The following is a 26,129-nucleotide window of genomic DNA, read 5'->3' as shown; positions in this document are numbered from 1 at the left end:
TTCTGGACTTGCTGTCTAAAACAGCGATTGAATAGCACTGCTTCCTGTTAGAAGAGGCACCACCTCGAATACCCCCCACAGTCGCTGTCACAGGCACAGAGCGCTTCCCCATCACTCCCTGGACTCCTGTATATAATGATTCATGCATTGTCTGTCATAGTCCTGTAATGCCTAGCCTGCTCTCCTCTCTTCCAGGCCCAGGCTTCATGTAACCAGTCCACTAATTTCCCATGCATCATTTGATGTAAGCTCTATGCAATATTTCTAATTGCCGTGGTTACCAAGTACATGGAAAATCAATATCAGGAAAATATCTTTCTGATCCTAGTAAGTGGCCCTTTTCTCACTCCTGCTTCTACTGGTGCTCCTCTCAGTGCTTCATCACACCTCCCCATGCATGTTTGTTTATATGGGTATACACCCCAAGGACTACATCTCAAATTCAATCCTGGACAGTAACAGTAAAGACTCCATAGGCAGGCGACGTCTTAAACAGGAGAACTGTTGTTTCACAAACTGTGGCAAACCAGGACCAGCCACTGCTTGTACTTATGTAACCCAAATGTATCTTGTGACTGAAGTCTTTTTTTGTATAAGACAACAAACAGGCAGGATTCATGCCAGGCTTGCAGGGTGACCACTGTGTAAATAAGTTCCATATAAATTATTTTTACGTAATTTATCTTATGTGGGGTTCAAAAAACTATGACATGGTTCTGGACCTACTTTGGATTGCCAAACAAACATACGTTGAAATCCTTTTCATAGCTCAAAAAAATGTCAATGGACCAGCCCTGTAGGAGCCTCACTGGACACCACAGGTCTAGGCAAAAAAATACTCTATCGTCCAAACCCAGGCTTCATGCTCTACTTTGAGCAGTCCAGATGGCAAGGCCAAGACTTCAAATTTTGATTAGGCAGCCAAACAGATATAATTCTGACTTCAAAACCATCAACCAGTGCACAAGTGTATGCACCAAAAAGGTACCGTCAAGGCCCAGGAGATTCAAGTACATGTATCTGTTCTACAGAGTCCAGTCCTGAGCTGATGGCTGTCATAAGACTACTAACCCAAGGCAGTGCTTTAAATGAATACAGAGTACCAGCCCTTCTGTGTTTCCTTTCAAAACACTGACCCAAGGCCACAGATGTTGCACCTCTGGAACCTATCCTCTTGGCCCATTTACCACTGAAGGTCTGTTTCACCAATCTGCACACATTTGAAGCCTCCTGTTCAGTAAAGCTGCCTCTTCTATTATTCTCTTTGTATACAGGTCTTATTTTGCTTATTGTTATTTGTGTATAGCTATACACATTTTCTGTGCTTATGGGTAGTAAGGTACATGACCACTTGCACCATTTATGAATTTTAATATTTCCACATTCTCATTACTGTTTACCCCCTGGAGGTGCGGCATTCTTCACCCTTACTACCCCTTTATTTCTGTCCTAGGCCTTGATTTGTCCTATTGTGGTGAGCTGCACTCTGGGTCACATTACCCCACTACGACTTATGTTGACCTTGTTCTGTCTGTTTGGACATGGCTTCGTTTGATGACAATTGGGACACTTTAGCTGCCGAATTGTTTGCAAAAAAAACCACTTCTACTCATACTGGTGTCAACTTGACTACAAAAGAAGGACTTAGACAAAAGTTTATTAAACTGGAGAGGCTTAAAAAACAGGAATGTGCAAGATGGTGCTATGCTACCACACTCAAACGTTACATAGAACTCAAACAAGTCCCTAGGGGGTTACGAGTGATAATTTTTCCATCGTTTGATGATCTTGACCCCGATCTTCTAGGGGAATGGGAACACTTGATTTCCTCAACCTCTATTGGCATGATGAATATACTTATCAAACATGCTGATAGAAAAAGGGACAAACTACTGCTTGACACTGCTTCTTTAGAGGAGGAGATTAAAAATCTAAACCTTCCTGAGGCAACTAATAAAAACTATACCATCTTGAAAGAGATACTTAATAGCTACCAACTATATATTAAGGACAAAAAGATGAGAAACCTTATTAGGGATGAGAACGACTACAGCAACGGTCGCATTTACACTTTTGCACGTAGATTTGACCAGGTTAATAAGGAGGGTATTGGTAAAATGACCAACACTAACCTTACGGATGTGTCAGCTACTAGCAGTCTATCGGATGTTTCAAATTTCTCTAGCAACAGCTTGGATCCCTCTACTGCAGGGTCCTCCTGCAACATACCCACTCATAATGTTCCCCATCCATCATCTTATTTTAGAGGAACTAGGACGTTACAGAAAGGGTGTACGTCAGCATTACAACAGATCGAACCCAAACACAAACTCGCCCGTGGGGGGGGAAGAAACACAACGGCAGACAGAAGGGAGGGCGTAACAACTCGCTCAATTGCAAGGACCCAAAGAACTTAAACCTATGTAACAACTCAGTTCCATCTGCTCTGAATGCAGACTCTGAGCAGGTGATTAACTTGTCTACCCTCATATTGTCTAATGATGAAATAAACGTGTTGAAAAAAGGTTTGGGCTTTTGTCCTGTTTCTAAACCAGACTTTACTAACATACACATAGATCTCTTTAAATTCATACGTCACCTAAAACTCAAAAAGTTTTTTCTCAATAAACCTACAATCAATACAGTTCCTAAGGTACCTTCCCGCACGTGCAATAAATCAATAAAGGACATACAAGACATTCACACGGTTCTGTCTTTAGATTCTACTACCCAACCAAATCTTAGTTTGGAGGAACTACTATCTCATCTTGATATCCAACCCAATTTGAATCTTGACAGTAGCCTTAAACCCAAATCTACTTTTATACCTACTTTACCACCTGACAAATAACATTGATGTCTTTTATAAGGCAGTGAGTGCCGACCTTTTTGTACTTGAGGACAAATTTAGGAACAATGGGCCAGATGTAGGAAACACTTTGCGAGTCGCAAACGGCAAAATCTGCCGTTTGCGACTCGCAAATGCGTGTTTCCTATGCAGAAATGCATTTTGCGAGTCGTTACCGACTCGCAAAATGCATTTCCGAATCGCAAATAGGAAGGGGTGTTCCCTTCCTATTTGCGAGTCGCAGTGGTATGCAACTCCATTTGCGACCGCGTACGCGGTCGCAAATGGAGTCGCAGTTACCATCCACTTCAAGTGGATGGTAACCCACTCGCAAATTGGAAGGGGTCCCCATGGGACCCCTTCCAGTTTGAGACTGGACCCCAAAACATTTTTTCAGGGCAGGGAGTGGTCCAAGGGACCACTCCCTGCCCTGAAAAAACCGAAACAAAATGTTTCGGATTTTTTTGAAATGCAGCTCGTTTTCCCTTAGGGAAAACGGGCTACATTTAAAAAAAAAAAAACTGCTTTATTTAAAAGCAGGTCGCTAACATGGAGGTCTGCTGACGTCAGCAGGCCTCCATGTTAGCGAGTGCCTATACTCGCAATGGGGCCGCAATTTGCGACCCACCTCATGAATATTCATGAGGTGGGTCATTGCGACCCCATTGCGAGTTGCAGTCGGTGTCTGAGACACCGTACTGCATAGCAATTTGCGACTTGCAAATTGCGAGTCGCAGGGACTCGCAATTTGCAAGTCGCAAATTGCTTTTTTGCTACATCTGGCCCAATGCCCCTAGATTTAGAAACAACTTAAACCGAATGGAGCATTTGGCTCTGCAGAGACTCTCTTCATGTACCGACATTGTTATCAGGGAAGCGGACAAAGGGGGTAATGTGGTGATTATGAATAGATCAGACTATGGTGGTCATTCTGACCCTGGCGGTCTTTGACCGCCAGGGCGGAGGACCGCGGGAGCACCGCCGACAGGCCGGCGGTGCTCCAATGGGGATTCCGACCGCGGCGGTAAAGCCGCGGTCGGACCGGCACCACTGGCGGGGTCCCGCCAGTGTACCGCCGCCCCATTGAATCCTCCGCGGCGGCGCAGCTTGCTGCACCGCCGCGGGGATTCCGACCCCCCCTACCGCCATCCAGATCCCGGCGGTCGGACCGCCGGGATCCGGATGGCGGTAGGGGGGGTCGCGGGGCCCCTGGGGGCCCCTGCAGTGCCCATGCCACTGGCATGGGCATTGCAGGGGCCCCCGTAAGAGGGCCCCTACATGTATTTCACTGTCTGCTGCGCAGACAGTGAAATATGCGACGGGTGCAACTGCACCCGTCGCACAGCTTCCACTCCGCCGGCTCGATTCCGAGCCGGCTTCATCGTGGAAGCCTCTTTCCCGCTGGGCTGGCTGGCGGTCTGAAGGCGACCGCCCGCCAGCCCAGCGGGAAAGTCAGAATTACCGCCGCGGTCTTTCGACCGCGGAACGGTAACCTGACGGCGGGACTTTGGCGGGCGGCCTCTGCCGCCCGCCAAGGTCAGAATGAGGGCCTATATGTCAGAAATCAACAGACAACTGAGCAATACCCAAGCGTACATACATCTGCCTGATAACCCCATGCATAGGATTATCAATACAATTGGTAACAGGCTGACCCATTGGAAGAATTTGTGCCTTCTTTCTGACCATGAATATAGATATATGTACAATAGCACACCACGGGCACCTTGTATATATATCTTACCTAAAGTTCATAAATCTGAGACCTTCCCCACTGGTAGACCAATCATTTCTGGCATTGGTTCACCCACAGAACAAATATCCGAATACATTGATTCATTTCTGCAACCGTTGGTACGCAATTTATCTTCGTTCATACAAGACACGAGGGACCTATTGTGCTAACTGGAAGACATTGATTGGACAGATGATTGTACCTTTGTTAGCTTTGATGTTAGTTCATTGGACACATCTATCCCCCTGGAAAGGGGTCTTGATATGCTCTCTCTAACTCTTGCAGATCAAGATGCCACTCTCTTTGAACACACCCAAATGCTACTTGACCCTACACGACTAGTTCTCGAGAACAATGTGTTCTTACATGATGGGCAATGGTACCAACAATGCGAGGGGGTGGCTATGGGAGCTAAATTTTCTCCCTCGTATGCCACTCTTTACATGGGACAGTTTGAGAGACAACATCTTTAGTCGCACTGTCCCACTCACATCACTCAACACATTTTGTTCTGGGGGAGATATATTGATGATATACTTACTATTTGGACGGGTAGCAGTGAGGACCTTAGCGCACTTATAGATCACCTCAACTCGACTGAGTTCAATTTAGCTTTTAAGCACAAAGTTGACTGTGCACAAATGGAGTTCCTTGACCTCTTTCTCTATATTACCGACAACAAGATCTCGTCTAGACTGTATAGAAAACCGACTGCTTGTAATTCTATTCTTCATGCACATAGTGCACACCCTATGACTCAAATCAAAGCTATCCCATATGGGGAAATAGTGAGAATACGTTGGAACTCTAGTGACACTGAGATTTTCACACAGGAGTTGGAACATCTGGCACAACATTTCCGAGATAGGGGCTATTCAGAAGATTTAGGGCCAGATGTGCAAAGGGTTTTTCCCATTCTGTGTCAATGGGAAAATGTGTTCGTACATATGGCCCTTAATTTCTACGGCTAGTAGACGCATATCTTCTAAACAACGCCACTCCTTACTTATCAGAAGCTACAAAAAAGCTCGTACCAATAGAAACAAGTCCATTTCTTTTATTACTAGATTCAATCCTTGAAGTAAACCAGTGTTCCGTATACTTAAAAAACACCGGCACTTACTACTTTTTGGACCCTGGACTAGAATCAGCAATTGGCAAGACACCATCTATTACACATAGCAGGGGACGGACTTTGAGAAATATCTTGTGCTCCAGTTTTCTTGCACCCCTTGTACAGACACATCCACCAACTTGGATTTCTAGCAAACCTGTAGGTTTTTACAAATGTGGGTGCTGTGTGTCATGCCAATTGGCCCTTAATAAAACAATGACTTTTTCTTACAATACGGAGACTATCCATCATATCAGACATTTCATTAATTGCAATACTAGATATACGGTCTATTGTATTATCTGTGTATGTGGACTTATATACATGGGTAGCACCATTTGTCCTCTCAAAGAACGTATACAACAACATGTTAGAGCGATTAGGAATCACATCGCCACATACCCTCTTGCAACACATTTCAATTCACAGCATGGGGAGAAGGACATTCTTAACATCAGATTTCATGGCATTACCCAGGTATCCACCTCACCCAGATTGGGGGATAAAACTAATGATCTGCGTAAGTGTGAGGCGAAATGGATACTGAAACTACGGGCTGTAGAAAAGGGTCTCAATATTGACCGGGAACTGCATGTATTTCTTACCTAATGTTTATCTCGTTGTTATGAAGTTTTACGTTGTATCATCTTTATGATATCCATCATATGTTCACACTGATGCTATAATATCCTCTGCATTGCTGTAGTACCATATATTCTATTCTGGGTCATACCGTTTGAACATCTGGGGTTGTTTGTAACTTGATTTGGCCTTATATTGTCTCAATTACCTAACTTAAACTTGTTCTTTTGTTCTGTGCTTACCCTGTATATACTTGAGAGTTTATTTCCATGGGACACTGGCCATTGTTCTGTGTTTATTTGTAACCTACTAGTCTGTAATCTTGAGGTCTTACATGTTCCATCTCATAACTACTTATGTTCAAATATTCCTTAGCTTATCCGGTAGTCCAGTGATACCTGCCAGCTATATGCGCTGTTGCCTTGTACTTACATGCATTATTTATGTATTGTGTTCCTGTATGTGTGATTTGTCTGTACATTTTTTGCCTAATTGAACACTGTTTCTTGTGTCCTCGATTCTCAAATTGCCCCCCCTATTTTTGAGGGTCTTTTTTGTCTCTTATTTCCTTCAATGCACGTATTTTTCTTTCTTTCCCTCAACTATGCACATGGTGTCTTTCTCTAGTTTTACTTGACCTACGAACTTAGCTGGAAATGTTTTGTTCTCTTTTGTGATTTCACCCTTGTTTCCCCTACAATATGGCCGCCGCTTTTTTAGTCGGTTGGAACTCTATACATGGTGCCATGTTATCTGCACCTCGCTTACTGTCCTCTTTCTTTGTCCTTGACCACTCATTCAGCAGTCTTTCTTTGCTCTTCATGTTACCGCTTGGTTTTTAACAGCGTGCTCTTCGTGATACGGTTGCTTCGACTTTCTTGGAAACTATATGGTTTACGGCACTCTGCCGCATATGGTGAGTGTCCCTGTCTAGTTTTCGTTTGGGATACGCAACTGTTTTGTACACGCTTATCCCCTTTCATTTACACTGTCGGACCGTAGTCCAGGTTCCGACTTTTTTGACCGCAATGAATACCAGGGGGACCGCGCTTTATTTAAACAGGCTCCAGCCTCACCATGTGGGTCATTTATTTAAATATGTCTCACGGCACTCGACCACATATGGTGAGTTTCCTCCTTTCTTAGTTAGTTAGTTGATGTTCGTTTTATTGCATTAGTTAACATGCTCGCCCCTTTTTTGCCTATGTTGTCGGACCTTAGTCCAGGTTCTGACTATACCGACTGCGCTTTATTTGAATAGGTTTCGGTTTCGCCGCGTCTGACCATCATTTACTTAATTATTTGTAGGACTGCGTCTTTGGACTTATCAAGGTTCCCTAAATCTCAGCTATTGTCCATCTGTACTGACATTTCCCATTTGACACGCTTAAGCTACCAGCTAAAATTTCAAGTAGTTTACTAATTAGTATTTGTGACATCCAGTACTTTTCGGTACTGTCTCTGGTGATTCCTTAATTTGGTTATCTCACTGACATTTAGTTATTTTCTAGTTCCAGATGTGTAATCAACACTGTAACTTGGAGTGTTTTAATTTATCTATAGCTATACCCGTTTTTCGAGGTACGGATATAGGTCCATTAATTCCTTCCCTCCTCTTCTAGCATGCATTTTCTCTGCTCAGTCGACTTACTTCTCATTCAACTGACCATTTTACGCACGCTTTTCATTTTCTGTAGTAACTATCACCTTTTTTTTTTTGCAATGAGGTATGAGCACACTCTGTTTTGGCCTTTGCTTTGGAAGTTCTTGTAGTGTCTTTTTTCACTTAGGTGCTCTTACATGGTGTCTTGTTCATCATTCTAATTTTTTCTGGTCTGCCATGTCCAATGTATCTTTCTCACCTTTACCTACTTTGGGTTGCGCTTTTCTGGCTCTTTAACTTGGTTTTAGATTTCTTCTAATACTTTATTTGTCGGTGTTGCTTCTACGGTGTTCAGTTATGAGCAAAATGAAACACCAGCATGTATATATGTCTTTTTTGCAGCCTTGACTGCGTGACAAAACACATGTTGGCTGTGTTTGATGGACATTCTGTCTTAATGAAGCAAACTGCGTTTTCACTTAAAGAGACTTTCTTTCAAGAACGTGGGATACTTACGTGCCTTTTCTTCAATGAAATCTGCATACCTTGGATATTACTATTCTTATATGATCGTGGTTCACACTGTATGCTGTGGTCTTATATTGCTTAATCTAGTAGATATGTCCATGCACTGGGATTTCCTCCTTGTGCATTAATGCTCAAAGTATGGCCCAAGGGCCACTTGGGGCCCTTCTGATCTTCACATGCGGCCCTCTCGTATACTTGATTCAGGACTAACATTTAGAAAGATATTAAATAAATGGGGAAGCATTTATTTTCAGGTTAACCGAAGGTAATGAACGCAAGCAACTAAGGTGTTCTGCACCGCTTAACATTAGGAACATCTTCATTTTTAAAGACATTGTGTAAAAATATGATAAAGTTCCGTCAGAATTCTAAAAAGTGTATTTCATTAACATGCAGAAGCGTTTCACCTTATAACATTAGCTCAGATCACTTTATTGAGAGGTATTTTTTTCAAACAGATAGTTTAAACATGACTTTAGAAACATTATTGATCCCTCCCACCCCAACAATTCCAGTAGTGACTAAGAGGCCAGTAAGTTGTCATGTGCACCCTCCGGGTGGTCTGGGTTGCTAATACACATGGACAACATTATAGTTTATTAATCCATTACAAGAGAACGTTTTGTAAAGTGTATATCCTGAACTCATGCATTTCAAGGTTCTCTTATATGTGATAATTTAGAGAAAGGAAGCAAAGTGAAAAAAAGCATTGCCTAGGATCACATAATTTGGTCAAGTGAGAAAGATCCCAGGTTTTCTGCTTTCACATTCTGCATTTCAGCCATTAGGTGTACATGCTTCTCTTCCCCTGTGCCACGTTACACACTCCCCTCACATTCCGCCCCCTGAATGTCACCCTGCTGGCATCAGTGCAGCCCTTGGTCACACTACAGACCATACTTTGTGGCCCCAGGGAAAAACATTTGCGAGTACTTGTGCTCTTGCGCAATGTAACACACAAAAACTGGTTGCTGCTTTGCATTACGTGAAAAATAATTACATCTGGGCGAGCAGATGAAGGATTGTTCTCTTTGGATGCTCTTGCACTCATGCCAAAGCTGGTGCATCTCATTAAATCATTTTATATGGCACTTGTTTCTTAGAGCAACAAAACTGCATGATTGTTAAAATATAAGACCTAGTAGTAATCGGCAGATAGATACTTCTGTGCAACTTGTGGGTGCCCCTAAGACTAACATGACTGATGAATGTAAATAAATCGCCAAACTGGGTGAAGGGGCATACGAGTCCCACACAGGAGCATGGTGATGGAGGCAGTGCCAGTGGGGTTGATGTGAGACGGCTTACTACGTCACCACAGGATCTGCAGCAGAGAAAGGGCTGTGTGGGCCCTCACAAGGGATGGTGATGAATGACATAGGGAGGGACTAGGAGAGGGACTCGCTCCATCACCTCACATCCATTGCATTCAGCAATCCAATGACTTCTCTTGCCCACAGAGCGCATCGCGCAGACGGTGGAGATCATTAAGCACACGGTGGACATCGAGGAGAAGGGAGTGAGACTGCGCCTCACCGTGGTGGATACCCCCGGCTTTGGGGATGCCCTCAACAACAGCGACTGGTACGTGCCTTTGTAGACCTGCCATGGGGTGGGGAAGAAGCAGTGTAAGAGAAGGAGTGAGAAGAAGAAAGCGAGTGCATGAGGAGTGACTGAGTGGGTGGCACTTCGAGCGAGGACTGGAATGGAAATGGAGGCTATGAAGAGGCCGCGGAGTGAAATAGGAAGAGTGCGAGAAGTCCGGATGGGTGCACGAAGGAGGAACGAATGCACCAGCAGAGCGCGGGACCACGTAGTTATGTGGAGGTGAGGGCATTTGGAGGACAGTGGAGGTGAGATGGTGGGGGAGTGCACTAGAGAGGAGCCAAGGGTAGTGGATGAGGTTTACAGATGCACTTTTAGGCACACGAATGAAGCCTGTGGGTTTAAGGGATGTGAGAGCACAAGGGGTGAACATGGGGTTTGTGATTTGAGGGTATATTATGTGTTAAAAGGAAGGATTAATGGAGAACTAAGGAAGATAATCTCAAGTAGGATGGGTTGTGATGGTAGGGTGACCCCCTGGTAAAAAGGAAATTGTGGACAGTGACAGTAAAAAATCAGGACAAAGGGTCAGAATGCAGGACAAAAGGTAATTTTTACGGACACTTCTGAGAATGTCAAATGATTACAGAATAGATAGATGGCAGAAGTATAAGCTAAAATAGGTTTATGTTCTTTATTTTATATGGTGCATTGGAGTATTAAGCAAACATTTACACATAGCTGGATGTATTTAAAGCTGAAAAAACTGGTAAGAGTATACACTCCAAGAAGAATTTGACAGCCGACATAAAAGGCGCTTTTCACAATTCTACCTCAGGAACATGAACTATTGTGACAGAAGCAGCACTGTGTTGCTGAACGTAGACTTTGAGTTCTCAGGCAGTAGCACTAATAGAGAGTATGAAACAGAGAGAAAAGGAGAGAGGCGGAGATGAATGGCAAGGTAGGAGAGAGAAGGGAACAGATAGAGAAAAGGGAACAGACAAGAGGACGAGGATGAATAGGGGGTGAACAGAAAGATGATGTGAGGGTTCACTTTGTAACTTGCATGTCAGAGCTTTCAATCCCAATTCCAATGCGTCATATCTTTGAAAATATGGTACTGTTCAGCTCATTCCCTTTCACGCAATGCAGCGCAGAATCTTCACTGACTGTGCTGTGTTGCATGAAATGTTAGTAAATATGCCTCTCAATGATTTAGCACAGGTGTTTAGATAAAAATGTTGTTTTTGACCTTATACAGGGCTCTACTACCTTGTGGCTAGGGTGGTGCTATTGAAATAACATATGCATACAGACCAAAAATCACTGTTTGTTAAGAAAAGGCTACTTTTCAAAGAATGAGAGAGAAATCACTCCAGGGTTCCAGCAAAGAGCGTTTGCCTGACAGATTACAGTGTAGCACTAGAAGATTTTGAGATTAGTGCATGCCAATCATGTTATTGTAGGCATTTCTAATTCTGCTCTTCGTTTTCCATTAATTTGAAAAGGTAAATAAAAATGTTACAGAAACAGAAATTACACTAAATTGAATTCCCTGTTCATAGGTTTTGCCTTCCTACTATTCCTTCCCATATTCAGCTCTAGAATTGCTTTTGCCTCAGGGCCTGGAGCACTGCACAGGCTGCAAGGATGAAAGCTACGCCTAGAAGTGGGCGAGCCAGCATTTTTTTTTTTTTTACTTTAGAAAGTTGTCATAAGCGTACCTCAGAATTTTTGGACACGCTTAGTTACTGCTAGTAGTTAGTGGGAGAGAGTGGGCTCAAGGATGGGTTTAAAATGGGAGGGGGAGCAGTTGAGTGTTACTCGGAGTGTCTGACAAGCTGATGTAGTATGAAGTGAGTACTTCTGGGAGTACTGTGGACCAGTCATAGGTAGCGAGCTATGGTCTGTGAGTGGATATATTTTGTCCAGGTACTGAATGAACAAGATGTCTTCCCGTCATGCAACTCATCTCTGCCATGCACCCTATCTCCTCCCCTAATACATTCTCAACCTAGCCATGCGTCATGGATCCTCGCTTAACGCCTTCCTCAATCACTCCAGATGCCCTAACCAGAGCCTTAATCCACCCATAGACACCCCTGAACAGCACATGCACCTCCCCTCCAATGAACCCTCTTCCACATAATGCACTTTAATCCTTCCTCGAAGCACACTCATTCCTCCCTTTGGCTCTTATGATGTACATGCCGAGGCACTTCCTAAGGCACCCTCACTCTCCTGCATCAAGCGTTTTCTACAGTTCATTCATCCATCTGAACAGTCCTCTTCACAATCCCGCACTGTCTTGTGCCTCAATTCCTGCTACTTCCTCCTTTTGTGACTCTTCACTTCATGCGCCCCGTCACAGTAGAATAACCATCCCTCCTTAAATTTCACAGACCGTCCATTATTTGGATCTCACATCCGTTGGGATCCATTTTATGGACGCCTTTTGCCTATAATTTTGGGGATTGCGTGAGCTGCATAGCTCCCCTTGCAAGAAGCCTCAGAGTTCTGTAGAGCTCCCTGTCGGGGCCTGGTTGCCTTCTTCATCTGTGTTCAAAAGCATCCCCTCCCCGGCCTTGCACAGACTGCGATGGGCCCATTGTCATTCTGCCGGATGATTTTCACATACAGAATGACAATGGGCCAGTTCTGGGCGGTTACAGCATGCAGTGGGTCCTCTCCTGCTCCACCCTAAGGCAAGGCATTTTACTTTTACACAGAAGCTTGTTCCACCGCACCTGGAGGACCTCTTTTAGGGGTGGGTGGGTGGTTGAGTAGGGAGGGTAGGGGAGTTGTATTTTGAAATAGACTTCAAAGTTCCTAATGTGCCAGCATTTTTTCGTGAATAATGTCAGTTTAACTGTGGTGATTAATTCATCTGTTAGACACATCTGAGTTTTGCCTAGTCCCAGTTTTGACTTTCATAAAGTTACGCAGAGTGATAAAGTGCCTCCTGCAAAGCACAAGTTGTAGCATGCACATCAAATAATTGTTTTTTATGTAGATAGATCAGTGAGTTACTGATGCTGTCACAGAGTTCCTTTTGTTAGTTGCAATTGTTTTTCCCCAATCTTTCATTTTTTTAAGGTCGCCAAAAATTTATTATTTTGGATAATAAAAAACGCTTATTAATAAAAAAACAACCCCAGCCATCATGTTATGTTTTAAATCCTGAGTGTTAGAAATGGGGTTTTTGGTTGGCAGTCAGGTTACCCTCTGTCCAAGCAAGAACTAGTCAGGGTAAGTCACACACAATCCAAAATCAGCCTGTGCCCACCCTCTGGTAGCTTGGCACGAGCAGTCAGGCTTAACTTAGGAGGCAATGTATAAAGCATTTGTGCAATAAATCATACAATACCATAATATAACACCACAAAAATACACCACACAGTGTTTAGAAAAATATATAATATTTATCTGGGTATTTGCAGGTCAAAACAATTAAAGATGCAATATGAATTTGTAAAGATATCACTGAAAAGTGATATAAAGTGTCTTAAGTCTTTAAAAAGCAAACAAAGTCTCTTTCAAGCACAAAGTACCTGGTTTCTGATGGAAAATCTCCGCCAAGGGCCGCAGAAGAAGAGATATGTGGAAAAATGGTGTGTGCGTCGATTTCTCCCCAGCACACACGGACTTGCGTCGTTATTTTTCACACGGAGAAGTCGTGCGTCGTTTTCCGGGGCGCGGACAGTCTCTTTCTGTGGATCGCGGGGATTACCAGGTGTCCCGGGTCTGTGCGTGGATTCTCCTGCTTGTTTTCCGGCTGCGCGTCGTTCCGCGGGGCTGTGCGTCGAAATTTCACTCTCACGGCAGGCGTTGCGTCGATTTCTCCTTGGAAGTCAGGCGGCGTTGTCCTTGCGAGGCCGTGCGTCAAAGTTTTGGTCGTCCCGAAGGCGTCCCATCAATCAGCGTCGGTGTGTGGCGTTTTTCTCGCCACGGAACAAGCTGTGCGTCGAACATTTCGGCGCACGAAGCATCCAAGTGAAAAAGAGAAGTCTTTTTGGTCCTGAGACTTCAGGGAACAGGAGGCAAGCTCTATCCAAGCCCTTGTAGAGCACTTTTACAGCCAGACAAGAGTTCAGCAAGGCAGCAGGCCAACAGCAAGGCAGCAGTCCTTTGTAGAAAAGCAGACAGGTGAGTCCTTTGAGCAGCCAGGCAGTTCAGCAAGGCAGCAGGCCAGCAGCAAGGCAACAGTCCTTTGTAGAAAAGCAGACAGGTGAGTCCTTTGAGCAGCCAGGCAGTTCTTCTTGGCAGGATGTAGTTTCTGGTTCAGGTTTCTTCTCCAGCAAGTGTCTGATGAGGTAGGGCAGAGGCCCTGTTTTATACTAAGTTGTGCCTTTGAAGTGGGGGTGACTTCAACGAGTGTCTAAGAAATGCACCAAGCCCCCTTTCAGTTCAATCCTGTCTGCCAGAGTCCCAGTAGGGGGTGTGACAGTCCTTTGTGTGAGGGCAGGCCCTCCACCGTCCCAGCCCAGGAAGACCCATTCAAAATGCAGGTGTATGCAAGTGAGGCTGAGTACCCTGTGTTTGGGGTCTGTCTGAGTGAATGCACAAGGAGCTGTCAACTAAACCTAGCCAGACGTGGATTGAAGGGCACAACAAGATTTTAGTGCAAAGAAATGCTCACTTTCTAAAAGTGGCATTTCTAGAATAGTAATATTAAATCCGACTTCACCAGTCAGCAGGACTCTATATTACCATTCTGGCCATACTAAATATGACTATCCTGCTCCTTTCAGATCAGCAGCTGCCACTTCAACAGTGTATGAGGGCAGCCCCAATGTTAGCCTATGAAGGGAGCAGGCCTCACAGTAGTGTAAAAACGAATTTAGGAGTTTTACACTACCAGGACATATAACTACATAGGTACATGTCCTGCCTTTTACCCACACATCACCCTGCTCTAGGGCTTACCTAGGGCACACATTAGGGATGACTTATGTGTAGAAAAAGGGGAGTTCTAGGCTTGGCAAGTACTTTTAAATTCTAAGTCGAAGTGGCAGTGAAACTGCACACACAGGCCTTGCAACGGCAGGCCTGAGACAAGGTTAAGGGGCTACTGAAGTGGGTGGCACAACCAGTGCTGCAGGCCCACTAGCAGCATTTAATCTACAGGCCCTAGGCACATATAGTGCACTCTACTAGGGACTTATAAGTAAATTAAATAGCCAATCATGGATAAACCAATCAATAGTACAATTTACACAGAGAGCATATGCACTTTAGCACTGGTTAGCAGTGGTAAAGTGCCCAGAGGTCAAAAGCCAACAACAACAGGTCAGAAAAAATAGGAGGAAGGAGGCAAAAAGTTTGGGGATGTCCCTGTCAAAAAGCCAGGTCCAACACTGAGTTTCTATATTTCTCCAGGCCAGGCACTCTTAACGTATAATAACAACTAGCATGGATGATATCTGATTTCCCACACTTGTGACATTAACTAAACAGCATATCCACATATCCATGCCTCTAGTTTAGTTGCTCACTCTTACTATACACATTGTTAATACTGATAATATTGCAAGCTGTGAATTCAAGTTCTTTTTTTCTATTTTTTTTTAACAATTATCACTTTTTCGAAGATAATGTTGCCAAAGACAAAATACTAAAATATGTTAGATCATCTCAGAGCAAGAGTTGTTAGAGGCATAGATCTCTTGGGTGATCTTTGAGGCAGAGGTTGGGGAAGTGACATCATGCAACTTTTACTTCCAGTGACTTCAGCGCTTAACCCTTTACCCGCCCCTCAATAGATCCCTATTTGATGCTGAGGACCTGCAGGAAAAGCAATATGTTTTAATACTAAAAGTAAACAGGACGTTTTTGATCTTGTTTACTTCCTTGAACACATAGACCAGGTAGAGCAAAGGCAGTGCCAAGAGAAGTAAGTAAAATGAAAGCTGCTTTACGCCCTTCCCACCCTTATTTGAACCGAATGAACCACGATTTCTTTTGCCAGTGATGGTTGACGTTATTTTTTAATACAACATGAATTTTGCATTAGAAGCATGGGTGCCCTTGGATTTAGTGGAGGAACAATCACACGACTTTCAGGCGCGACTTGGTTAGAACCTCAGGGAAATACAACTATTTTGATAAGCTAATTCAACATTCGTCTAAAATACTTAAAGCAAGGTATTTTGGATGCCACCTCAGAGGCCATGATACTATATCTCAATCTTAATGGATAATTTACCAATCTGTCTAGACTACAATGAGGGCCATGTGATAAGATGCGGATATGCAGTCGATACAGGCTTCATTTACCACAGCCAGCATCACCTCATTGTTTAAAAAATATGCTCTCCTAGAGTCATTTAATAGAGAATGGTAACATCACTGGTGAAATGTCAACAGTAGGTTCAACTCCCTTTACAAGTTATCAAGCAATATCAAATACATAATTTCAGGAAAATGCAACGCTGTCAGCCGTGCCATTGTGGTTGTCCGTCTGCAGGAAACCTGACTGAAATGACAAGCTCTGACCTTGAAGTATTTTTTCCTGTTGGTTGAGCTCCAAGCCAACACTTTTCCTCCGGTCAAGTTACAGCCACAGCCACTTACCTGCACTGTTCTTTAAGGTACCTGCCTCTCAGCTATGTTTTTCAATGTTTCCTTACGGGTCCTGTTAGAACTCATCTGGACCCAAGGCTTCCATTTTAAGACAACATTCAGGTGCTACTCAGGCTCCATGCAGATGTGGATGTCACAATATTTGCAACATTATATAGCCCTCTATTACCCGTATCTATAGCAGTAGTTGAATGTCAGAATAAAGACTGGAGAAATATCATGCTATAAGGATATCACTGCAACATTTTTGACAACCAAAATATAATGGAGGCAAGGCTATAGATTTGCAAATATAGATTTACTATTCTTCAGAGATGTGGGTTAAGTACAATAAACCTATACTTACCTATATTCTTTTCGATATTTTGCTCATCGGTATTCTTGCCATGACATTGTTTGGTAGTAGGCATGCAGGAGATAAAAACCAAGAAGCACTATGGACCTGGGATACATACGTAAGCAGGTGATCAGTGGTCCCTAAGACAATACTGTGAAAACAATGTCAACATAACAGTAGCTGTGGCCAAATAAGTTTGTAATCAAAACATACAATAAAAAGGTGGCGGAGTGGCTACCAGTTGCTCCCTTTAAGTGTGATGCACAAGTGTGATAAAAGTGATCATAGTGCCTATTGAGTGGTAAAGAACAGCATGGCCTATTAAATTATCATATACAAGGATATGGGTCTGTGCATAAGTCAGCAATGTTTCGATCCCTTCATAAATACGGGATCATCACCAGGACTGTTGCATAAATGAAGCCCGAGAGAGAGGTACACTGAAAATCAAACGCACTTATGAGAACTGTGAGAACTTATGAGAATTGTGGAGTGGAGATTGACATACCTATCGGAGTGCCATGTTGGCCAGAGAGGAAATGACGCAACCGATGAACGCAGTACTTTTCCATGCAATAAGCACGCGCTGTTATCACTGCTATCGCACATCTACCACCCTTAAAGAGAGCACTCAGCACGTTTGTCACCGGCACCCACTCTGTTGCCTTTTTTTGTATGTTTTGATTAATATTCATTAGACAGGTCGCAATTGCCACTCCCCCGCCCAATGCCATGAAATGATTTTTTTTAAAAGCAGCCCGAGTTACTCGAAGAAACTGGGGCTGCTTTACTGTTTGGAAAACTTCAGGGGAAGCAGGAAGTGGGCCAGGATCTGCTCTGCCTGCTCCCCCAGAGACTCCCCACACAGTTACCAAGGGAGAAGGGGTCCTAAGCGGACCCCTTCACTTTGGGTATCAATATCTAGCCAAACTCGGGGGTCGGTAACTCACAAGTGCTTAGAGAGCGCCATTGCATCCGTAAACCGTGGATACACTGCTTCCCGAACTGGAAATGGGGGTGGGGGGGTCACCCCATCCATTAACCTTTCTATTTGTGATTCAGAAAGGACTGCAGCCGCGAGGTTGCTTCTCAATCTTCCCAGATTGAACCTTATTTCCCCACATCTAAGGAACTTACATTGACTTCCGCTGTTTAAGCATATTCTGTTCGAATATTTAATACTGACATTCCGAGCATTCCGTAACAGGCATCTGAGGGAAAGAGTTTCTGCATATCGCCCCTCCAGATCTCAGGGATCACCCAGTCAGTTTTTGCTGCAAGTTTCCAGAATGCATTCTGCCCCATCCGGTCCTTTTCTGGCCCCCAGACAGTGCAAATCTCTGCCGTACGTTTTCCTTGACTCCCCAAATGAGCAAGTTTAAAAAGAAACCTACTAAATACCTGGCCACCTAGTAGCTTTCTCTTGATTTGCCATTTCTAAGCTGTTAGTGCCAGAACGCCTTTCTGGCGGCTGTGCGCTTTACAAATGGTTCATTCATTCATGAGTGAGTGAGGAAGAAGTTTCCGCCTTGCAAAAGGGCTTTCGTATATAAAGAAAACCCCTTTTTCAATTGCAAACTGTGATTTTGTATCTCGTAGGCTCCGTACATCAGAGCCTTAATTGAGTATTAAACTATGTTACTTTTTAAAGAAAAGAACACTGACTGGGTGATGATCTAATGAATGCTTTGTGAGTTGCTGAATTCCTAGTTTCTAGCCCACAACCCCTCCCCGAGTCACCCCTGGGCTTCCATGAAAGTTATGTGCTAATTGGGGTACTTGGTCCCTGATTTAGGGGTCCACAGTACACAGGCCCCATAATATAGCACGTGGAAGACCCCTGTTTTGGCCCAGTAATCTCTGATTACGATGTGACTTTCTAGACCGGATTTGTCACAATATCCACTTATGATTGTCAGTAATGGTGAAATGACACAGCAGATCATTTAATCCTGTACACTTTATTTAACATCCTCTACCGGACCATCCTGACCAAACAACTGGACAAGGTCATGACCCTGATAATAGCAGTCGTTTCTACCAATCGTGGTTAGTCATAGCTAAGCAACTCATGAGCACTTTTGGAGTTCACTGTGCCTCCTGCCTCTCACCACTCGTGTTCGTTTTCTGTGTGTGGCTGTTGCACTTATTGCTATCGCGACATACGACTTCTCTTACCTATGCTGACAGGATGAGCCTGTCCATCTGACCAGCTGAATCTCTTAACATTTCTAACAGATGTAGCTTGACCTGTGCAATTGAAGCCAAAACCAAAATTATTTCCCCAAATCAGGCATTAGAGTTCACTGTTTACAGTGTCCAACATGAGCCTGATAAAGGCACACGATCGCTGCATTTGGCCCAGTGAAGACCTTGTACCGCGTCCAGCATCGTGCACCGCGAAAATTTGAGCAGGAGAATGGGATTGCAAAGAGAAGGCAATCCCACCTTAAAGTGCTTAACTTTGTCTCTGAAGACCCTCCTGAGCTTCTAGCACCAGCAACAGTCAAATCAATGTGAACTGCCTACTGCAGTGGTTACCAAACTTTTGACTTCTGTTGACCCCCCCCCCCTTTATCAATACTGAAGCCCGGGGCCCCCCACTCAATCATTATTGGAATCTGGGTACCCCCATTGAAACATCACTGAAAGCTGGGGACTTAGGCCCATATTTAGACTTTTTTAGTGCCGCATTTGCATCATTTTTTGACACTAAAACGGCGCCGACTTCCACAATACAATTGTATTTTGTAAGTTTGCGCCGCTTTTGCGTCAAAAAGTGACGCAAATGTGGCACTAAAAAAGTATAAATATGGGCCTTAATCTGTTAATATTACTGAATTTTCTAAGGAACCACTGGCCTACTGCATTGTTAGGCCTGGTCTTTTGTCCCAGTGGACTAATCCTTCCACTGCACTGACTCACTCAGCGGTCACAGACTTAAATCCTAAGAGATCTTCTCAGCTTTTTACCTCCTGCCATCCCTTGTATAACCTCCAATCAGAGGGGGAAAACGTAGTCAGAAATTGGTAGATTTATTTTTCTAGTGTTTTCTCACTAAATTAATGTACTAAACAGAAATAATGTAGCAACAACTTGTTGTTTCATCCTGTGCTTTCAGAATTGCATTGATTCCAGGGATATAAATATGATTTTCGGACAAGCTACATTTAATATTTACGTTCCTCAAACACCTCCTCTAGCGCCAAGAGCATGTATATATCACACCATGTCTCCCCATCTCCTCTGTAGTTTTTTTTGCCTCCGCCTTTGTAGGCACTCTGGTGGTCATTACAACCCTGGCGGACGGTGTTAAAGCGGTGGTAAGACCGCCCACAGGCCGGCGGAAAAAAATTGCAATTACGACCGTGGCGGAAACCGCCAACAAAGACAGCCACTTTAACACTCTGACCGCCACGGTGGTACAAACAAACAGCGCGGCGGTCACCGCCAACAGACAGGTGGGAGACAATGTACCGCCCACACTATTATGACAGGCCAATCCGCCACCTTTTCCGGGGCGGATTCACCACGGATAAAAACACGGCGGAAACAGGAATTTCGAAGGGAAAACGCTCACCTCATCACACTCCACGAGGAACGAGGACACCATGGAACCGGAACTCCAAATCTTACCTGTGATAGTCTTCCTGCTCCTGTACCAGGAGCACGAACGCCGGCGGCGAAGAGCACGGTGAGTACTGCACCTACGACACAGGGGAGGCAAAAAACAGGGACACGCAACACGCAACACCCCCACCCCCACCCACTACAACACACACACTAATAAATATCTATACATTATAGTTACACCCCCCAAACCCCCGGAAGAATGCAAAGACAGAAGGAAATGAGTGTAACCACTGTAATCTATTAAAATGCAGTACGCAAAAATATACATATTTACACTATTAACAAAATATACACCAAGAATAGTAGTCCAGGTATTTCACCATTTATAGTCCGTGGACCACTGGGCCCAAAATGCATGGGCGAGGCCCACACTCGATACCAGATCAAAACAGAGAGAACACTGCAGGGGCATCAGATAGAAAAACAACAGGCACCTCAGGGTGTAGGGGGGGCACCTCAGCCAGATGAGTGCACAACGCCAGATCCACGAAGGGGCTCAATGCCCACTGTTCAATCCTGGGGAGTGCAAAGCCACAGTCTCTCAAGTCTCTACAGTGGGTGGTTTGCCCACTGCATTATCCTGGGGAGTGCAAAGCCACAGTCTCTCAAGCCTCTACAGTGGGTGGTTTGCCCACTGCATTATCCTGGGGAGTGCAAAGCCACAGTCTCTCAAGTCTCTCCAGTGGGTGGTTTGCCCACTGCATTATCATGGGGAGTGCAAAGCCACAGTCTCTCAAGTCTCTCCAGTGGGTGGTTTGCCCACTGCATTATCCTGGGGAGTGCAAAGCCACAGTCTCTCAAGTGGATAACAGTCTCCACTGGTTCTGGAGGGGGACTGGTGCCCAGAGTGCTTCATCCTGGTAGTGGATGGATGTCTCCACTGGTTCTGGAGGGGAACTGGTGCCCAGAGTGCTTCATCCTGTGAAGGACAGAGGTAGTGGATGGATGTCTCCACTGGTTCTGGAGGAGGACTGGTGCCCAGAGTGCTTCATCCTGTGAAGGACAGAGGTAGTGGATGCATGTCTCCACTGGTTCTGGAGGGGGACCATCCCAGTTGCGTCAGAGCCCCTGCCGCTCATGGGCTAGCGGTGCTTGAGTTGGCGGTGCCCTGTTCAGCGGTGCTTGAGTTGGCGGTGCCCTGTTCAGCGGTGCTTGAGTTGGCGGTGCCCTGTTCAGCAGTGCTTGAGTTGGCGGTGCCCTGTTCAGCGGTGCTTGAGTTGGCGGTGCCCTGTTCAGCGGTGCTTGAGTTGGTGGTGCCCTGTTCAGCGGTGCTTGAGTTGGCGGTCCTTCATGACCCAGTGGGTCTTGTGCTGGCGGTCCTTCATGGCCCAGCGGGTCTTGTGCTGGCGGTCTGTCATTGCCCAGCTGGGCCAGGGCTGGCGGTCCTTTATGGCCCATCTGGGCTGGGGCTGGCGGTCCTTCATGGCCCATCTTGGCTGGGGTGGCGGAGCCCTCCTGGGCAGCTGGGCTGGGGCTGGCGGGGCCCTCCTGGGCAGCTGGGATGGGGCTGGCGGGACCCTCCTGGGCAGCTGTGCTGGGGCTGGCGGGGCCCTCCTGGGCAGCTGGGCTGGGGCTGGCGGGGCCCTCCTGGGCAGCTGGGCTGGGGCTGGCGGGGCCCTCCTGGGCAGCTGGGATGGGGCTGGCGGGGCCCTCCTGGGCAGTGGGGATGATGGCGGTCTTCTCCGCCGTGCTGCTCTTCCCAGACTTGTCGGGTTTCTTGTGGCCCTTCCCCACCTTGGGAGGTGTCACAGCTGAGTCCACACTCCCACCGGGACCACTGGGAGCGGCTTGGGTGGCTGGAGTCTTCCCCCTCTCCCGCCGGGCACTGGCCAACCACTGATGCTTCACAGGGGGGGGGGGGACTGGCTGTGCTGTGGCTCCGTGCCACACTGGCTGTCCTGGTGGCCGGTGCACTCCACATACCTGTGACTACAGGCACCACTGGTCCCGGAGATGTTGTGGCTGAGGTGCTACTTCGGGACCTATGAGATGGACGGGGTGGGGGAGGTGTGGGAAAAAGGTCAAGGCTGGACAGGAAAAGTTTTTTGGACACACTGGGAGGGGTAGCTGGAGGGGGTTTGGGAGTGGAGGAAGAGGTGGTGGTTGTAGGAGGTGTATGTTTGCTGACTTTGGGTGAAGGTGCATGCGCTGGAGGCTGTCGTGAGGTGGATGGCTGTTGGGTGGGTGTGTGCCTGCGTTTGTGTATCTTGGGAGGGGGTGTCACAGACACACGGGGAGAGGACACAGGGGATTTGTGAATGGTAGTGGGGGTGGTGACTGCACGTGAGCGGGGTGTGCTGCTGGGTGTGCTGGTGAGGGACGTAGTGGCTGTAGAGGTAGTGCATGCAGGTGTGTGTGTGTAGACAAGACTGGGAGGGAGGAGGGAGACGAGGAGGGGGACACAGTGGAGGCAGTGGATGTTGGTGTGTCTGCATGTGTGTGATGCTTGCGTGAGTGCCTGTGGGATGTGTGGTGCTTATGTTTGCCTGAGCTTCCCTTATGTGGTGAGGTGTGTGCAGGCTGGTCTGATGGTGTGCTTGGGATAGGCAGAGGTACAGGGGATTGGGTGTGGGTGGAGGAAGTTGGAGGGGGAGGCTAGACACAGGGACAATGGCTGCCATCAGGCCAGAGTTTGAAAGGCTCGGTGAAGGGCCACCTGACCAGAATGAATGCCCTTCAGGAATGCATTAATTGGTTGCAACTGCCTTTCTACACCCTGGATGGCATTCAAAATGGTAGACTTCCCAACAGCGAGTGACCTGAGGAGGTCAATGGCCTCCTCACTGAGGGCATCATGGGTGACTGGGGCAGGGCCTGAGGTGCCTGGGGCGAAGGTGATGCCCACCCTCCTGGGTGAGCGGGCACGGGGCGAAGGCTGAGGGGCTGCTGGGAGGGCAGTGCTGGTAGGGGGGATGGCGGCTGTACCTGTAGATGTGGGGGGCTCAGATGTTGCCGCCACCACAAGGGAACTCCCATCAGAATACGAGTCTGTGTCGCTGGTGTCAGCTCCTGTCCCCGCCGTGGAGCTCCCCTCGCCCTCCGTCCCACTGGTGAATTCTGAGTACGTAGTGTGGCCCTCCATGGCCATGTGGGATGCAGTTCCCTCGTGCTCCGTGCCACTGCTCCTCCGCCTGATGATGCTAATGCACACAAGAACAGGGAAACCACAAAAAGGGGGGGAACGACAGAAGAAAGACATGTTGAGTGCATGGATTACCGCTACTGTTGGCGGACAAGACAGACACAGAAGCCCCCTACACTACGCCGTGCTCTTGGGCTCTACAGTGCAATTCCTGGGAAATGACCTACAAGGCTATGGACGACATCTGCACACATAGATGACACAGGGGCATGAATAGCTGTACTTGGCACTCTACAGAGGGGGGGTGGGGGGACACAGGGCCATGCCTTACGGAGGGGCCTAGCCTAGGGAACTCACCCTGGCCTAGGGAAACCCACAGCCCTTCTCCCCCACCCAGACAACTCCACTGCGCGCAAAGTCAGCTGAATGAGAGTGTAGTCACCCCCTTGTGTCTGCTGTGATGCCCTCAAGCGCCCATCCAACTCAGGATAGGCCACCGCCAGGATCCTGCACATCAGGGGGGTCATGGTTCGACGGGCACCCCTCCCACGTTGGGAGGCCATCCCCAGCTGAGCCTCCGCCATCTTCTTGCTCCAGCGGCGAATGTCCTCCCATCTTTTCCGGCAGTGGGTGCTCCGTCTGTGGTAGACCCCCAGGGTCTGGACATCCTTGGCGATGGCTCGCCAAATATCTTTCTTCTGGTGGGCGCTGACCTACATGAAATGTACAGGGGAAGAAGAGAAGTCATTACCAACTGCACTGTCAAAGTGATTGGCCCCCATCCCTACCCTTGCCATGTGGCACATGCACCCACCGTCTTTCATGCACGCAGAACTCTGCCCCCTTCCTTCTTACATCCAGCCCTCTCCACACAGGCATAGCCCATACGACATGCTCCCTGTGTACTTACCTGTTTGTCTGGAGGACCGTAGAGTAGTGTGTACTGGGGAGGACCCCATCAACGAGCTTCTCCAACTCCTCCGATGTGAAGGCAGGGGCCCTTTCCCCAGACGCACGAGCCATTGTCTCTTCCAAACCGAGGTCACAGCAGCACTTGCAGTGTAGGTCCTCTCCTCTCGAAGATCAGGTATCGAGTGATTAAACAGATAGACAATGGCGGTCACGTCCGCGGCGGTGCGTACCGTCACCGCCGGCGCACATCGTCATTGGCTCCTGGGACCCATAGGGTCCAATGTTAACCAATGCAGCATTGCGCCATAGTCTTCGACCGCCTACCGCGACGGTGTACAACGCCAGTGCAGTTACCTCACATCCCATTGTCCCACTTTAGAGGTCAGGCAGCCGCCATTTCAGGGGCCCACATGGCCTAATTTCCAACTGCGTCACACATACCTAGGCCTAGTCTCAACACACATACAAGCCACCTATTGTGTATGATTGGTGTTCTGGGTAAACTGTGTGTACGTACCTCTGAGTTGTTTGACTCTGTGGTCGCTGTTGTCCTTCATAGGCACGTCCGCTGGGACATGTGAGGAGATGGCGGAATCCTCCGGTGTACCGACCGCTGGTGGACCTGTTGACAATGGAGGAAACTTACAAAAAAGGTGTACACTGTTCCAAATGGAAAGATATAGGGGGTCATTCTGACCTCGGCGGTAAAAGTTGCATACCGCCGGCCAGAAGACCGCCGCGGCTGCGGTAAACCGCCACGGTCATTCTGACCCGCAACTGGCAAACCCCCAAAAACCCGACATCCACAAAAGTCCGCCACACCAAAGGTCAGCGGGAAACTGGCGATGACCAAACCTCCACCGTCACGCCAACAGAAATACCCCCATACCATTTCGACCCACAAATCCCTGCAGCGGTCTTTCAACCGCGGTATTCCATTGGCGGTACACACCGCCGCGCTCAAAATACACACACCTTTACAAAACACTACCACATTGGATAATTCAAAATACACACACCTGAGACACATACACACACCACTCCCACACACCCAATTAAATATAAAACACACACCCACATCACCCACAAACCCCTACGACCACAATTGCGAGTGAAGGACAGAGAGAGAGAGCACAGCATAGAGTACACCATCACACATAGGAAAATCACAACATCACCCACACAATTTCCAAGCACAAAACATTATACACCACCACACCCACCACACTCTACAACACATACACCACCCCTCACCTCATCCACACCACCCCATGGCACCCCAAAGACACCCCAGGTTCTCTGACGCAGAACTCAGGGTCATGGTGGAGGAAATAGTTCGTGTAGAGCCCCAGCTCTTCGGGGCACAGGTGCAGCACACCACCATTGCCAGGAAGATGGAGCTATGGCAAAGAATAGTGGACAGGGTCAACGCTGTGGGACAGCATCCACGCAATCGGGACGACATCAGGAAGCGGTGGAACGACCTACGGGGGAAGGTGCGTTCCATGGTATCAAGGCACAACATTGCGATGCAGAAGACTGGCGGCGGACCCCCACCTACTCCCCCAGAATTCACAGCATGGAAGGAGGAAGTCTTGCACATCCTGCATCCTGGGGGCCTCGCA

General features: G+C 46.8%; 1 protein-coding gene across 3 annotated transcripts in view; it reads left to right on the top strand.

Moving 5' to 3' along the window:
* LOC138286494 (septin-4-like) overlaps nucleotides 1–26,129 on the top strand; it is a 363,706-nt gene that overhangs the window by 247,323 nt on the left and 90,254 nt on the right. For all 3 annotated transcript variants that reach the window (XM_069226791.1, XM_069226789.1, XM_069226790.1), the window contains one exon: nucleotides 9,871–9,994. In XM_069226791.1, coding sequence (XP_069082892.1) covers nucleotides 9,871–9,994 — 124 coding nt within the window. The remainder of the gene's footprint in view (nucleotides 1–9,870; nucleotides 9,995–26,129) is intronic.

The sequence above is a fragment of the Pleurodeles waltl genome, chromosome 3_2 (assembly GCF_031143425.1).
Source record: "Pleurodeles waltl isolate 20211129_DDA chromosome 3_2, aPleWal1.hap1.20221129, whole genome shotgun sequence".
NCBI classification, from domain to species: domain Eukaryota; kingdom Metazoa; phylum Chordata; class Amphibia; order Caudata; family Salamandridae; genus Pleurodeles; species Pleurodeles waltl.
Note: the sequence above shows the minus strand (reverse complement) of the source record. Positions and strands in the feature narration are given on the sequence as shown.